This window comes from Lathyrus oleraceus, chromosome 5 (genome assembly GCF_024323335.1).
Source record: "Lathyrus oleraceus cultivar Zhongwan6 chromosome 5, CAAS_Psat_ZW6_1.0, whole genome shotgun sequence".
NCBI classification, from domain to species: Eukaryota; Viridiplantae; Streptophyta; class Magnoliopsida; order Fabales; family Fabaceae; genus Lathyrus; species Lathyrus oleraceus.
Window position 1 is genome coordinate 536,308,681 of NC_066583.1, and position 15,970 is coordinate 536,324,650.

General features: G+C 37.1%; 4 protein-coding genes and 1 non-coding gene across 5 annotated transcripts; all 5 read left to right on the plus strand.

The window, feature by feature from the left end:
• Positions 1-2,017: 2,017 nt before the first annotated feature.
• LOC127088894 (small nucleolar RNA R71) lies at positions 2,018-2,123 on the plus strand. Its single transcript, XR_007790700.1, has one exon. It is a non-coding gene; the product is annotated as a small nucleolar RNA R71 (small nucleolar RNA).
• A 4,175-nt stretch (positions 2,124-6,298) lies between these two features.
• On the plus strand, positions 6,299-7,085 carry LOC127081913 (uncharacterized). Its single transcript, XM_051022138.1, has 2 exons — positions 6,299-6,851; positions 6,965-7,085. Exons 1-2 carry the CDS (start codon positions 6,299-6,301, stop codon positions 7,006-7,008), a joined length of 597 nt encoding a protein of 198 aa, XP_050878095.1. The 3' UTR covers positions 7,009-7,085.
• A 127-nt stretch (positions 7,086-7,212) lies between these two features.
• LOC127081914 (WAT1-related protein At1g68170) lies at positions 7,213-8,754 on the plus strand. Its single transcript, XM_051022139.1, has 5 exons — positions 7,213-7,322; positions 7,523-7,784; positions 8,024-8,182; positions 8,282-8,433; positions 8,541-8,754. The coding sequence occupies exons 1-5, from the start codon at positions 7,264-7,266 to the stop codon at positions 8,752-8,754; spliced, it is 846 nt and encodes a 281-aa protein (XP_050878096.1). The 5' UTR covers positions 7,213-7,263.
• Positions 8,751-10,570, plus strand: LOC127081915 (ADP-ribosylation factor-like protein 2). Its single transcript, XM_051022140.1, has 7 exons — positions 8,751-8,756; positions 8,874-9,001; positions 9,463-9,625; positions 10,008-10,088; positions 10,213-10,285; positions 10,386-10,448; positions 10,536-10,570. The coding sequence occupies exons 1-7, from the start codon at positions 8,751-8,753 to the stop codon at positions 10,568-10,570; spliced, it is 549 nt and encodes a 182-aa protein (XP_050878097.1).
• Positions 10,571-10,748: 178 nt separating this feature from the next.
• Positions 10,749-11,985, plus strand: LOC127081916 (serine/threonine-protein phosphatase PP2A catalytic subunit). Its single transcript, XM_051022141.1, has 4 exons — positions 10,749-10,811; positions 11,006-11,083; positions 11,600-11,791; positions 11,872-11,985. Exons 1-4 carry the CDS (start codon positions 10,749-10,751, stop codon positions 11,983-11,985), a joined length of 447 nt encoding a protein of 148 aa, XP_050878098.1.
• Positions 11,986-15,970: the final 3,985 nt, after the last annotated feature.

A 15,970-nucleotide genomic window follows, 5' to 3' on the forward strand; every position in this document is an offset into this window, starting at 1 on the left:
AAGGGCTTATTCCTTTTAGATCTGAGATATTGTAGCCTAAAACAGTTGGGTATTTTCTCAAAACGTGTATAAGCTTTTCGGTCTCTATCTGGCCTAAGTCTGCATTTACGATTACAGGTCGCTCAAGTTTAATGTCTAGGAATTCGTACCTTAGATTTTTGGGTAACGTCTTAAGTTCTAGGGTTGGTTTCTTTGGGTAAGGCATATGATCGGGCGTTAGTGTTAGGCATTCACTTAGGCTGTCATCTTGGTATTCCTTACTTAAATTTTCATCTTCAAAAGTAGGGGGCCTTGGAATTTTCAGTATTTCGGAGTATGATGCTTGTTCATTCTCCATTTCTCTTATGCATTCGTCGATGGCATCTAGTAGACAACAAGTGTCATCTATAGCTGGTGCCTTTAGGAATTGCGTCAAAATGAACTCGACTTTTTCCTCACCAACTTCGAATGTTAGCTTGCCTTTCTTAACATCTATGATAGCTCCGGCTGTGGCTAGGAATGGTCTTCCTAATACGATAGGGATGTTGGAATCCTCTTTTATATCCATGATTATAAAATCAGTAGGAATATAGAATTGTCCTATGCACACCGGAATTTTTTTTAGCATACCTACGGGAAATTTAACGGAACGATTTGCAAGTTGTACAGACATCCTCGTAGGTCTTAGTTCTCCCATTTTTAGCCTTTCGCATATGGACAAGGGCATTAAACTAATACTGGCTCCTAAGTCGCATAGTGCTTTGTCGATGACAAACTTTCCGATTACACAGGGTATGAAGAAACTACCTGGGTCTTTCAGCTTAGGAGGCATATTGTTTTGTATTATGGTGCTACACTCAGCAGTAAGTGTAACGGTTTCGTTATCCTCTATCTTCTTCTTGTTAGATAGATTTCTTTGAAAAACTTAGCATATGAGGGCATTTGAGTTATGGCTTCCATAAAGGGTATTGTGATATTCAATTGTTTTAGAAGCTCTACGAATTTTTTAAATTACCCTACACTTTTAGATTTAACAAGTCTTTAAGGATAAGGGATAGGGGGTTTATATGGTGGTGGAGGCACATAAGGTTCTTCTTTCTCTACGTCCTCTTCGTTTTTGTCTTTCTCTTGTTCGTCTTCCTTCTCAGTTACCTTACCTGGGTCTTGATGCATGGATGGGTTTTGAGTTCTAGGGTCGGTCAGTCTGTCTGTCTAGTTCTATCCCACTTTGTAATATAATAGCATTTGCATGACCTTTCGGGTTTGGTTGCGGCTGTCCAGGAAATGTGCCAGCAGGAGCAGCAGTAGGTGCTTAATGTTGAATCACTTGTGAGATTTGTGTTTCCAACATTTTTTTTTGGGTGGCTAATGCGTCTACCTTGTTTGCTAACTGCTTGATTTGCTCACTAGTGTGTATGTTTTGCTTTAGGAAATCCTTATTTGGGTAGCTATAAAGTTTTTCATCATTATTTCTAAGTTTGATTTCCTAGGAGCCTTTTGAGTATTTGCGGCAACTTTATGATATCCTGGGGGTATAGCAGGTGCTTGATTAGGTGTATACAATGCATTATTGTTTTTGTATGAGAAGTTAGGATGGTTCTTCCAACCTGGGTTATAGGTATTTGAGTAAGGGTTTCCTTGAGCAGAATTCACCTGGTTTGTGGAGTTTCCTGTCAAGAGTTGACATTCTGGGGCAGTATGCCCTTAAACTCCGCATATCTCGCAGTTTGGTGCTACGGCAGCCACGGTGGTTGCTGGTGTTATGGTCAAGTTGTCTATATTTTGAGTCAGGGCATCTACCTTGGTGTTGACATGGTCAAGACTGCTCAATTCGTACATGCCTCCCTTCGATTGAGGTTTCTCTACAAAGGTTCTTTCGCTTCCCCATTGGTAATGATTCTGGGCCATACTTTCAATGAGTTGATAGGCCTCGTTGTATGGTTTATCCATCAATGCGCCACCCGCAGCGATGTCTATTATCAATCTTGTATTGTACAAGAGACCGTTGTAAAAGGTGTGGATTATCAGTCATTCTTCTAGACCATGATGTGGGCATAGCCTCATCATGTCTTTTCATCTCTCCCAAGCTTCAAAAAGTGATTCATTATCCTTTTGTTAAACCCGTTTATTTGGGATCTTAGCATAGCCGTCTTACTAGGTGGGAAATATCGGGCTAAGAAGACTTTCTTCAACTCGTTCCACGTAGTGACAGAGTTGGATGGTAGAGACTGGAGCCAAGCTCTAGCTCTATCTCTTAATGAAGATGGGAAAAGACGGAGTCTTATAGCTTCTGGGCTGACACCATTCACTTTCACCGTGTGCGTATTGCAAAAATACTGACAAGTGTAGGTTCGGGTCCTCCGTGGGACTACCTGAAAACTGGTTTTGTTGTATGGCTGACAACAGTGAAGGTTTTAGCTCAAAATTGTTGGCTTCGATCACAGGGGCAGCGATGATGTTATGAGGTTCATCCTGTGAAGGGATTGCATAACACGTAAGAGGACGATTTTCCCTCCTTCGGCCATCTCTGGTTGAATAACTGATTCAGAAGTAGGAATGTTAAGGTCAGGAATATTTAGCTTGATACGATGTTCCCGTATCAAGTCTCGTATCCGACGTTCTAATCTAAGATAATGCTCGGGTTCATCGAGTTGTAGCTTTAATTTCCCGCCTTAAGAGCGAGTATTTGGCATACACTCGACAAATGTAGAAAAGGAAAAAAGAATTGTTTGCCTTAGTCTATATTGGATAACACTAGAGTTATGATATCGACTAAATTAGTCCCCGGCAACGGCGGCAAAAACTTGATCGTGACTTTGGTAAGTCTATGTGAATCGTGACTGCAAGTGTACAGTCCTATCGCATAGTTTTAAAGATTATCGAACCCACAAGGACTAATAAATCGAGCGTATCATGGTCTAATGTTACTATGTAAATCTAAGGCGAATGATTGTTCTAAGATTGGAGGGATGAAGAGAAACAACTATAAAATAGAATAAAGATAAAGATATAAGATAAAGGGGATATCGGTATGTAATACATCAAACCTCGGGGATTCGATAGATAATTGGTGTAATCTTATTGGTTAAAATATTCTTCAGTAGAAATTATTTATAGAAATGACTTAGCCTCACACTCTCGTTTTTATTGACTCTGACCATACTCCTAAACCAGAATGCTTGGCTCTCGTGGTCTCATTTTGAATTTAAAAGTATTTTTTGAATATAGATAAAGTCTAATTATTTCTAAAGCACTCTCGTTGTGTTTAGGATCAATGCCTAGTTTCATTTATCTGGTTAAAATCTCAAACTCTCGTTCTTGTTGACCGTAACCTTAGTTTATTTTATACTCTCGTACCAATTATTTATTGAATCCCATCGTTTTGACGGTCTTTACATACTGATATCTAAGGGTTAAGCCGAACGTAGATCCGGTAACAAACATGGCAATTGGGGAATTAAACGTACAGTAAGGCATAAATAAATAAAGCAGTAATCAGTAATAAACCTGGATTGCAATTTAAGAACTGGAATTGAATCTTGAATCTTCGATTAAATAATTCTGGCAGGCTTTGGCAATGAATACCCCTTACAATTGAATCCCAAATGCGTAAAAATAACAAACCGTAATAGTCCCTGATGTGGAGAAACTATCACTTTTACAATGGTAAGAAACTGCCTAGAAAACTAAAAGAAAAAAATAGTGCTGAACAAATTTAATCGTGAACTTGAAAACTGGAAGAAGAGAGATCATGTGCGAGTCTGAGAGGTTTTTTTTTATATCCTTTCCATATTCCTCATTTGTATAAAAAGTTAGTGGAAACCGTGGCTAAAAGAGTGGAGGAAAAGTAGGAAGACTAGGTTGTGGCGGTTGCCACAACCCTAGTTCCATGATGAGTGGCGAGCGCCACTCTTTTTGCAACCGCCTACCACTTTTCAAGGGTTGGTGGTGGGCGCCACCTCCCTCTTGGCCCAATGTGGCGGGCGCCACACTCTTTGGATAATGGGCGCCACAAGCTCATTTGCTTTGGTGGCCCATTATCCCTTTGGAAACCTCATTTTCTTCTCTTTTCTTGCATTTTTCATTCCTTTTTGCTATTTTCCATTTTTTTGCGGTAAACCTTTTAATCGATAAATATCTGCAATAAACATAAAATACTGTGTAATAAATAGTGTTAATCGAGTAAAAAGCAATGCATATGGAGCCAAAAATACGATACGTTTTCGCGTTATCAACTTGGTGAGCAAGTAAACATAAATCTATAAATAGAGCGAGTAACTCTTATTTTTGTAATGAAGTGAATGTTGTATTCATAACATTGTATTCACAGAATTTTGCAGTTGCAAAGTGAATAAAGAAGTTTTTCACAGGTTTTGGGTAGAGAGAAACTCTGCAGAAAATTCTTCTCCTCCTTCACCGTTCTTTTTTTCTTTCTAAATTATTCTTCTCTTTTCATTGTTATTGAGTGGGTGATAAAAATCTTGCTCATCAAGATTGATTGAAATTCTCCTTAGGTTGTGGTGGATTTTTAACATTTGGTATCAAGAGCTATGATTTAAGCGATTCGTGGGAAGAAAATCACAATGACAATGAATCATCCAAACAAGCATTTTCCAGCAAACCTTTCGATTCTCAAGAACAACAATTATGAGAATTGGTGTAAGCAGATAAAGGTTGTGTTCTGTTATCAATATCTTTGGGATCTTGTGAAGGAAGGAGTAACAACGCTTGCAAAAAACACGATAGATCAAGAAAAGGCTGAACATAAAGAATTGAAGAAGAAAGATTATAAAGCTCTCTTTATAATCCATCAATATGTTGATGCAAATAACTTTGAAAAGGTTAGTGATGTAGAGTCAATGAAAGAAACATGGGAAATTCTGGAGAAGTCGTTTGGAGGCGCGGAGAAGGTGAAAGAGGTGAGGTTACAAGTTCACAAAAGGAAGTATGAATTGCTTCAGATGGAAGACAATGAAAACATAACTGATTTTTCACCAAGGTTACGAAACTGGTGAATCAAATCAAGAAATATGGAGAAGTGTTGACATCAAGATCTGTTGTTGGAAAGATCTTGAGGTTGTTGGCTCCAAAGTTCGGCCACATGGTAATAGCCATAGAAGAGTCGAAAGATTTGTCAAAACTGACAAAGGAAGAGCTTCAATGGACGCTTGAATCTCATGAACAAAGAATGGCTTAAAGAGTTGTAGGAAAGTCGAAGAGTGATATGGCTTTACAAGCGCAACCAACAAAAGAAAGGAAAGGCAAAGGAAGTTGGAATGGCAATAAAGGCAGAGGAGGCTACAATAATTCTACTGGTCGAAATCATCAAGAAGGAAACTGGTTGAATAAGAGAAAACCATGGAACCAAGGAAACCAAATAGGTGGTCATACAGGTAGAGGAATAGGTAGTGGTCAAAAGCCATACTATATTCATATTCAGTATTACAATTGTCAGAAGTATGGTCACTATTCTAGTGATTTTCCAGAAAAACAGAAGAATCAAGAAACTTATGCAAAGCTGGCGAACATGAAGAAGAAGAGACGTTGTTGATGGTCACAACAAGAGAAGAAGAGAGATTTAAGGACCAATGGTACTTGGACTTGGGATGCTCATCACACTTGTCTGGAAGAAAATATTGGTTTGTTAACATAAAGCCCTCAATGAAGAACATGGTGAAATTTGCAAATGACAACACTCTAGCAGCTGAAGGTGTTGGTGATGTTCTGATTATGAGGAAAGATGGCAAGAGGTCAGTAATTTCAAATGTGTTGTACATACTAGGCATGAAGAGCACTTTGCTTAGCATAGGGCAGTTAGTCGAAAAGAACTACAAGGTGTCGATCGAAGATAAGATGATGAGATTTCTTGACTCAAATGGAAGGTTGATCTTGAAGGCTCCATTGTCTCATAATAGAACCTTCAAGATTGAACTTAATGTGATGGAACATAAGTGCCTTGCAACATACACTACGCCAAAAATGACTTTTAACAGCGCATCTTAGACAACGCTTTTAAAAGAAAGCGCTGTCTAAGGTTAAAATTAAAATAGAACACGGAAAATGTTCCAAAAAAATAATGAAAGCGCTGTCTAAGGGGGGGTCTTAGACAGCGCTTTCTAAAAGCGCTGTCTAAGACCCCCCCTTAGACAGCGCTTTTAGAAAGCGCTTTTAAATATAGACCTTAGTCAGCGCTTTTGATAAAGCGCTGTCTAAAGTCTTTAAATTAAAAAAATAAATAAAACCAAAAGCGCTGTCTAAGGGGGGTTTAGAAAGCGCTTTTGGAAAAATAACCATAACACATGTGTAGTAGCGATTTGATATGTCGATTTTTTCTCCCACTTCTTCCACTCTTCCTTCTCATTCTCCAATTTCATCACCATGCTTTTCCCGCTTCGTCACCGCTTCATTCGGCCGTCGCATCCGCCGCCGCAGCCGCCGTCACAACAAACTCAAACCTTCCATCCCTACCACCACCACAACCACAACCTCTTTTCCCACTTCTTCCACTCTTCCTTCCACTATTCACTTCGTCGGAACTTCAGCTGCTTTGACTCTCGTAGCGTTTTCTGTTTTTAGAGTATTGATTGAATTGGTTTCTAGGTTAGCGCCGTGGCGGCGAAACGCGTCTGGTTATGGTAAATCTATGGTGCGCAGAGACCAGAGTCTTGGAGGGAAAGAGGTGGTTGTTGGATTGGGTTCCAGGAGCGGCGTTACGGCGCCGATTAAGCGGTCTTTGAAGAACAATAAGGTTGCAGTTCAAAGGAAATTGCCGAAATGGTGGCCAATTGTTAATAATCCCAATCACAGTGATTTTGATTTTGACCTAAATGAGCAAGAAGAATACAGAAGAGATGCTTACAGACTGGTTCGAGGTTTTTCTTACTCTCATTTAACACTTTTTGCTTTTACTTTACAAACTTTTTTTTTTGTTTATTAACTCAACTGTTATCTGTTTATTTATGCACTTTCTTGTGTTGTATTGTAGGTAAAGACACTCTTCTAATTTCTCTACTGTTTTCCATCCTTTAATTCAAGTTGCAACTTACCCACTTGATTTCCAGCAATTATTGACAGTAGAATGGCTGCAAAAGACATCTCTGAGGGTGATATCATACAAGTTAGTTTTTTCTCCCACTGATTTACTTTATTCGATTATATGTAGTATGTGACAGAATTTGTATCCAACAACTGTGAAAACAATAATATATTGATATGTAATATTTCAGGGGAAGTTTGTATCTAAACCTTTACCTCGAGGCTCTTGCTTTAACGTCAGCAACATTTATGTTGGTTGTCTCCAACCTAATTCCAGTCATTACCTTCATCATGGCTGTGTGCTTCGGGTATATATATATATATATATATATATATATATATATATATATATATATATATATATATATATACATATATATATATATATTCTTCTATTATTTTCACTTAATTATTTTCTTTTTTCAAAATCCTCTCATCCCTTAGCCTCCAAACTCTCAAACTAAGCCTCAATGTATTTCATTCCTTTCCATTTTGTTGGTTTTCATAGAATGGATAAATTCGATTTGAAGTTCGTGGAAGGAAAAGCTAAGGTGATAGGAACAATAATGGGAATGAGTGGTGCAATGTTGATTATTTTTTTCAAAGGTACAGAAATTCATATTTGGTCTTCTAAAATCAACCTTTTGTATCCAAATCAAAATTCAAATGAACAAATAGCATCTCACCATGCCGACTTTGCTGAGAAAGCGTTGGGTGTTTTGTGTGCACTAGCAAGCAGTTGCTCTTTCTCATTGTGGTATATTATTCAGGTTAGTTTATTCACTCATCAGACACAATTTGTCATTTTCATAGCGATAGTCTTATGTGAATCGTTGTGGTTTGGATTCGCAGTGAGTTTGCCTTAATCATAGTGACTAACACCATGATTTTACAAAAGCTACACTTTGAAGCTTTTTAAAAAAACTCGTGTCACGTTGATTTTGGTAAGCTCATCATACTTGATTAGTTATAAATGTTGTCATATTTCTTTCTCCTTTACACGGCACAGGCTAAGTTGAATAAGGAATACTCAAGTCATCCCTCAAGTGCAGCTTTAATAGCCACAATGGGAGCCATTCAAGCAACTATTATTGCTCTTTGTGTTGAAAGGGACTGGGAACAATGGAAGCTACGAAACAACCTCAGGATTCTTTCCGTTATTTATCCAGTATGTTCCTACTAATTTACTAAATATCTTAACATTCATGTTGTTATAATCAATTATTTGGTTAAAGGAAGTTTTAAATGTGAGTAAATGTTGATGCAGGGAATAGTGGTCTCAGGATTAGTTGTTATCGCTACCACCTGGTGCATAAAGAAGAGAGGCCCTGTATTTGCATCTATTTTCAGTCCTTTACAACTCTTACTTGTAGCTATAGCTGCTTATTTCATGTTAGATGAGAAATTATATTTGGGAAGGTATGTTCTATTTCTTAGTTTACCTAAACATATATCAATTCATGTTTTTTATTCTACTTTCAAGCCATCAATATATTCACAATTAATTTTTAGCAATATTTTCATAGCATGCTTGGAGCAATTGTGATTGTGTGCGGTCTCTATGCGGTACTTTGGGGTCAAAGCAAAGAAATGAAAAAGAAAATGAAGATAATAGAAATCACAAGAACTACTGAAAATGAAGGGCATGTTGTTATTTCCACACTTGTTTCCCATGACATAGTCGTCCAAATCAACCAAAGTTCTGCCATTACTAAAGAGAATGTTGTTAATGATCAATGACAGTTTATTACAAAGACCGTGATTTTTAAAGTAGGGGAAAGCAATATGAAATGAAATAATTGTTGTTTAGCTTCCAATTCCTTTTTCTTTGCTCTAGATTTTACTACATTAATTAATAGTTGAGATTTATATGCAGTGGGTTGGACAATTCTGGAAAAACTACAATCGTTTTGAAGATTAATGGGGAGGACACTAGTGTCATTAGTCCTACCCTTGGCTTCAACATCAAAACCATCGCCTACCAAAAGTAAAACCTTGCTTTATTTTCACCCCACAAATCACTTTAATTATATATGCATATCTCTGCTGCTGTCCATTTTTATTTTTGTCGATTGCTAGTTATGTTAGTCATCATTTTTTGGGAATATGTGAATAAGAATAAGCTTCGTTAAAGTTTCAACTGAACATGGTTTATGCATTTTTCTGTGGCAAAGTATTATTCTTTTGTTTGATGGGGATAAACACATGATATTGCTTCTTAATTTGATTGTGGTATATTCTAAAACATGTTAGTTTTTTTGCTTTAAATTCTTTGAAAGTATTTGCTTGTGATTTCCATTTACAAAAAAAATTGCTTTTGATTTCCCTTTATAGTTACACAACATGCCAGGTCATTCTTCATATGTTAGCCTTTGTTTTGATGAGTTTCTTGCGTTGATTTACTATATTCTAGAATGCTGGGGCATTTATCCAAATTGGCAATGGCAGGTACACTCTAAATATATGGGATGTTGGAGGCCAAAAAACAATTCGATCTTACTGGAGAAACTACTTTGAGCAAACAGATGGTTTAGTTTGGGTAGTTGACAGTTCAGATCTTAGAAGGTTGGATGATTGCAAAATGGAGCTAGATAACCTTCTAAAGGAAGAGGTTTGTTCAATACAGATAGTTATTACTTGTCAGTAACAAATTAATTACATGCAGTACTTAACTGAAGATATTCAGACATTTTAGCCATACCAATTCATATCCCTTTATTTAATCTATTGATTGGGAAAGACTTGTGTGTCCTCTGTACTAATGCATCCAAGTAGAGTAGTTGCCCATAGTGAATCCGTTGGGAATTTTGGTCAAGAACCAAAGCATTATTTGTTATCTTGATTCCCTAGCACTTGAACAAAATGTTTTATTTCTCACTGTTAATTATTTAGGATGCTCAGATGGCATCGCGAATGAATACTCTGCTCTTCTCTAGATATTTGTGAGCTACTAGTATTTTCAAATGTCATTAATTTTGTTTTACATATGACAGAGACTATCTGGAGCATCCTTACTAATTCTAGCAAATAAACAAGATATTAAAGGTGCCCTTGCACCCGATGAAATAGATAAGGTAAGCTTAATTTTATCCGGGTCTTTTTCTCTTACCTAAGTAACATTGTATTTACTATTCAGCTGAACTATCCATGACATGACATTGTTTGTTGTGCTACTGACGAATCATTTGTTCGATATAGGGAGTGCCGGGAGCATACAGTGAGGATGCAGCTTTGAAAGCGTATCCAAATTGTGAGACTGTGCATCCATACAGTGAGGATACCTCTTTATGGGTGATTATGTAGGTGAGTTTTGATATATTCTTTTTTCTTTTTCATTTGTTTTTATAAATGAATTTCTGTGGTTAATTAAGGTTTAAAGATTATCAATTTGAATATAAAAGTTGGAATATTTGGTATTGAAATTGAATTTTTAGGTGAGTAGATCTTGCTGTGTGAGTGTGGATGTTTTATACTTTTATTACCTTGTTTGTTCATGATAAATGTTGGTACTTCAATTATAGAAAATACTTCTGGTTGTGATTTGTTTGTATCTTAGAAGCAGCGAGAAGATTTGTTAGTCGAAAGTGTCATGAAGAACGAAATTGAAAGTTATGAATGGATTCTTCTAGAATATATATCAGTAGGGCTCTAGGAGTGAATCTCTGTGATGTCAAGTATCAGTTCTTTTTATCTCTTTCTATTAAGTAGTGTTTGGATTCTTAATCAATACATATATGTGGGGTGTTCTAGCTTCTTTTAATTGTCTATTTCTAGATTTGATGCAGATCTATATACAAGTATACATCATACATTATCCCACATTTTTTAAAGTCAGATACCTGATATTACCTTTGCTCAATTGCATCGATTCTATTGTATGCTGCAATTTACTCACCATAATGCTTCATTCATGCAGATCGTGGGTACTACTCTGTGGAGACATTCTTCTGACTAATTGTATGCCAGCCTCTAAATTCCTCATATATTTTAGGTTTTCTGCTTGCATGGAGGTCTCTCTCCTTCTTTGGATACACTGGACAATATCAGAGCATTGGATCGTATACAAGAGGTTCGTGTGTAACAGTTAGCATTAATGCTCTGCATTTAACTAAAGAACCATATTTGAGCTAAACAGCTTTCTGATTTTTAAGTTGAAAAATACTTGATTTGAATTGCCACCTTTGTTTCATTGAGGACCTTCAATAGGGACATATTTCCTTTCCTATCTGGTTTGATCAAATATTAGTACGTCAACAGCCTTGCTTCAGGCTGCAGGTTCCTTTGGCTAGGATTTTGAAAGGCTTAGATAAATTCTTTAAATCCAATTCACGATGTTTTTTAATCTCTTAAATAATGTTCAACTTACCATGTTAATTTCTTAACCAGTGTCCCGGGAGCACTCGTTAGCATTTCCATAAAATATATTAATCCTTAATGTTATGAAAGAAAATGAGAAACATACTGTGAAACCATGTGTCTCAACTACATCATGGAGGTTTTATTATATATGATAAGAAACAAATCAATATATAATTTAGGTATCCTAATTCTTGTAAGTTGTAACAACTATAATTGCTCATTACAGGTTCCACACGAAGGACCAATGTGTGATCTCTTATGGTCTGATCCCGATGATCGTTGTGGGTGGGGAATATCTCCCCGTGGTGCTGGATACACATTTGGCCAGGATATAGCTTCACAGTTCAATCATACCAATGGTCTCTCGCTGATATCTAGAGCTCACCAGCTTGTTATGGAAGGATACAATTGGGCTCAGGTGGATAATTATTTTTTTCCGTCTTTAGTAATACCTTTATGCTGTTTTCTAATGATTTCATATTGATAACACCATTTTAGGAGAAGAATGTTGTCACTGTATTTAGTGCTCCAAATTACTGTTACCGGTGTGGGAATATGGCTGCCATACTGGAAATCGGAGAGAACATGGATCAAAATTTTCGTATACCTTAGACAGCGCTTTTGTAAAAAGTGCTGTCTAAGGGGGGGGGGGGGGGGGGCTTAGACAACGCTTTTTGAAAAGCGCTGTCTAAGGTATACCTAAAAAAATTAAAATAGGAGGGTCTTAGAAAGCGCTTTTGGCCAAAGCGCTGTCTAAGGGGTGGGGCTTAGACAGCGCTTTTCAAAAGCGCTGTCTAAGGTATACCTAAAAATTTTAAAATAAGAGAGTCTTATAAAGCGCTTTTGGCCAAAGCGCTGTCTAAGGGGGGGGGGGCTTAGACAGCGCTTTTAAGATTTAAAAAAGCGCTGTCTAAACCTTTAGCAGCGGAGGTTTAGACAGCGCTTTAAAGCGCTGTCTAAGGCTAAAAAAAGCGCTGTCTAAGGTCTTGTTTGTTGTAGTGATAAGTCAACAGAGATGAATGGATATGGAATTATAGACTTGGCCATCTCAATTTCAAAGACATCAGAGATTTGAAGAGAAGAAATATGGTTTCAGGATTACCAGAAATCGATATTCCAAACAAAGTGTGTGAAGAATGTGTGCATGCGAAGCAACACAAGAACAACTTCAGTAAAGGATGCAAGAAGCAGGTCGAAGAAAATTCTTGAAATCATATACTCTGATGTATGTGGTCCTATCCAGGTGGACTCGATTGGAGGTAACAAATACTTTGTTACATTCATAGATGATTTCAGTCGAAAATTGTGGACTTACCTGATCAAGAAGAAGATTGAAGTGATCGAGGTATTTGCCAAGTTTAAATCCATGGTCGAAAGACAAAGTGGTCGAAAGATAAAGACTCTGAGGACTGATGGTGGTGGAGAATATGTGTCGAAAGACTTCGACACATTATGTGTGAAAGAAGGGATTATGCATGAGGTGGTGCCACCCTACACTCCGCAGTAGAATGGAGTTACAGAAAGGAAGAATAGAACCATAATGAATATGGTTAGAAGCATGTTGAAAGGCAAGCATCTACCCAAAGAATTATAGGGAGAAGCTGTGTCGACTACAACATAAATCCTGAATAGATGTCCAATGAAGAATCTATAAGGAATCATGCCAGAAGAATGTTTGTCTGGTGTCAAGCCTAGTTTGAGTCATCTGAAGGTGTTTGGATCTAATGCATATAAACATGTTCCAAATCAGTTGAGAAGAAAACTTGATGACAAGTCGAGTCAGATGATCCTGATAAGATATCATTCGACTGGCTGATACAAGTTGTTCGACCTAGTGAATAAGGAAGTGGTGATTAGCAAGGACGCGATCATCGATGAGATTAAGGAATGGGACTGGATTGAGAATGTTAAGAAGAATTAAGTGAGAATATTATGTGATTAACCAGCTAGTGAAGTCAAAAGAGAAGTTTGATAAGAAGTTAGAGGTGAAGTAGGCCCAAGCAGACCTCAAAGAACAAGACACATGCCTGCAAGGTTGCAAGAATGTGTGATTACATCAGATGATGTGGTTAATGAAGAAGGTGAGCTGGTACACTATGCTTTCTATGCAGATGTTGAACCAGTTAATGCAATTGATGAATTGAAAGATTCAAAGTGGGTGAAAGCAATGAATGAAGAACTGAAGTCAATCGAAGTCAACAAAACTTGGTCACTTATCGAATTACCCCAAGACAAGAAGGAATCGATGTGAAGTTGGTATACAAGGTGAAGTTGAATCCCAAAGGAGACGCGAATCAACACAAGGCGAGACTTGTGGCGAAAGGATTTATTCAAAAAGAAGGAATCGACTTCGATGAAGTTTTAGCACCTGTTGCTAGGATCGAAATAATTAGGTTGGTTGTTGGTCTAGCAAACATGAACAACTGATAGATGTGTTAGATGGATGTGAAATGTGCATTCCTGAATGACCCCTTAGAAGAAGAAGTTTATGTTGCACAACAAGTTGGGTTTGTGAAACAAGGCGAAGAAAGAAAGGTGTACAGGCCGCATAAAGCCCTGTACGGACTTAAACAAGCTCCAAGAGCTTGGAACAAGAAGATATATGGCTTTCTAAGGGAGAAGGAATTTGTGAAGTGCACAACTGAATATGGAGTATATGTAAGAAGAAGCAAGAGTGAAATGTTTATACTATATCTCTATGTTGATGGCTTGTTGATGACAGGTAGCTACAAGAAGGAGATCGAAGATTTCAAAGGTGATCTCAACAAGGAATTTGAAATGTCAGATTTAGGTGACATTTCATATTTCCTTGCCGAATTCTACAAGAGTGGTAGAAGTTTGATGATGCATCAAAGAAGATATGCAGGCGAAATACTCAAGAGATTTGAGATGCAAGATTGCAACCCAACTTCGACTCCAGCTGAGCCCAGATTACAACTCTCAAAAGATTCAGATGAAGATGATGTCGACCCTATCCAATATAGAAGACTTATTGGGTCACTTCGATACCTTTGTCACACAATGCCCGACTTAGCCTATAGTGTAGTTATGGTGAGTAGATTCATGCAGAAGTCAAAGGTATCACATCTAGCAGCGACGAAGAGGATATTAAGGTATCTGAAAGGAACTCTCAACTATGATATTCTGTTTCCTGTAGCTGATGAAGGAAAGGAATGCAAACTAGTGGTATACACCGACTCAAGTTGGTGTAGTGATGCTGAGGATCGAAAATCCACAACTGACTATGTGTTTATGCTAGGTGGTGCACTAGTTACTTCGAGTTCGAGAAAGCAGTCAGTAGTGGCATTATCGTCGTGCAAAGAAGAATACATAGTTGTTTCTCTTTGTGCATGTCAAACAACATGGGTGGTGAATCTTGTCGAAGAGATAACAGCGAAGAGTCATGGAACAATTACCATGAAGATCGACAACATGTCAACTATCAATCTGGCGAAGAATCTAATAGCACATGGTCGAAGCAAGCACATCGAAATGAGGTTTCATTATTTTCAAGAGCAGGTAGCAGATAGGAAGATGAATATGGAACACTGCAGAACTAAGAATCAGATTGCAGACATCATGACAAAGGGAATGCAGGTCGAAGTGCTTAGAAGACTAAGAGCTATGATGAATATAGATAGCTTAGACACAATGAATTAGGTGGTGTGTTGAATTTTAATTTCTTGTTTCGAAGCAGGTTGCTCGACAGAAGCACGGAAGTGTCGAACCATCTAGTGTGTTGAGTTGTATTAGTGCGTCGAAATGTCGAAGCATGTTGCTTCACACAGGATTTTGACTTAGGCCTAATTTTAGTAGTGTTAACTATTTTGGGCTTTTATAGTTTTGGGTCTTGGCTTAGTGAGCAAGTAAACCTAAATCTATAAATAGAGAGAGTAACCATTATTTTTGTAATGAAGTGAATGCTATATTCATAACATTGTATTCACATAATTTTGCAGTTACAAAGTGAATAAAGAAGTTTTTCATAGGTTGTGGACAGAGAGAAACTTTGTAGAAAATTCTTCATCTCCTTCATCGTTCTTTTTTTCTTTCTAAATTATTCTTTTCTTTTCATTGTTATTGTGTGGGTGATAACAATCTTATTTATCAAGATTTGATTGAAATTCTTCATAGATTGTGGTGGATTTCCAACTATATAAAGGTAACATATAAATTTTTGAATAAATGAAGTAACTACTACAACTCACATGTTACAATAGAAAAAGCTTTGTACCCGACTTCAGAAGAAGAATCATACACAATTTGTTGCTTCTTAACACACTAAGATATCATGAAAGAAATGCAAAAAATAATATTTTGTAATTGATTTTCTAGAATCAATACAATCCATCCAATCAGTATTTGAATATCTCATAAGTCTGAAAGTAGCATGATAATGTGTCATAGTGGCATCATGAAGAAATAAACTAAGTAGAATTCAACTATAACAATGTGCCTATTAATCTTTTATATGCAGTCATATAATCATAAAACTTACCATTATCTTGATGCAATTTAACAAAAGGATCAAAAGGACTGACATTTAATTTGGATTCCAATAAACATGAAACATTAAAAAAAAATCCAAACAATATAT

Bases quoted from the DNA above. Each gene is read 5' to 3' on its own strand.
- LOC127081916 (XM_051022141.1), top strand. From the start codon at position 10,749: ATGTGGGGTGTTCTAGCTTCTTTTAATTGTCTATTTCTAGATTTGATG. The intron at 10,812-11,005 runs GTATACATCATA...CATATATTTTAG, and splicing joins TGATGCAGATCTATATACAA to GTTTTCTGCTTGCATGGAGG. The intron at 11,084-11,599 runs GTTCGTGTGTAA...TGCTCATTACAG, and splicing joins CATTGGATCGTATACAAGAG to GTTCCACACGAAGGACCAAT.
- LOC127081913 (XM_051022138.1), top strand. From the start codon at position 6,299: ATGTCGATTTTTTCTCCCACTTCTTCCACTCTTCCTTCTCATTCTCCA. The intron at 6,852-6,964 runs GTTTTTCTTACT...GTTGTATTGTAG, and splicing joins TGCTTACAGACTGGTTCGAG to GTAAAGACACTCTTCTAATT.
- LOC127081914 (XM_051022139.1), top strand. From the start codon at position 7,264: ATGTTGGTTGTCTCCAACCTAATTCCAGTCATTACCTTCATCATGGCT. The intron at 7,323-7,522 runs GTATATATATAT...TGGTTTTCATAG, and splicing joins ATCATGGCTGTGTGCTTCGG to AATGGATAAATTCGATTTGA. The intron at 7,785-8,023 runs GTTAGTTTATTC...TACACGGCACAG, and splicing joins CATTGTGGTATATTATTCAG to GCTAAGTTGAATAAGGAATA.
- LOC127081915 (XM_051022140.1), top strand. The intron at 9,626-10,007 runs GTTTGTTCAATA...TACATATGACAG, and splicing joins ATAACCTTCTAAAGGAAGAG to AGACTATCTGGAGCATCCTT. The intron at 10,089-10,212 runs GTAAGCTTAATT...TGTTCGATATAG, and splicing joins CACCCGATGAAATAGATAAG to GGAGTGCCGGGAGCATACAG.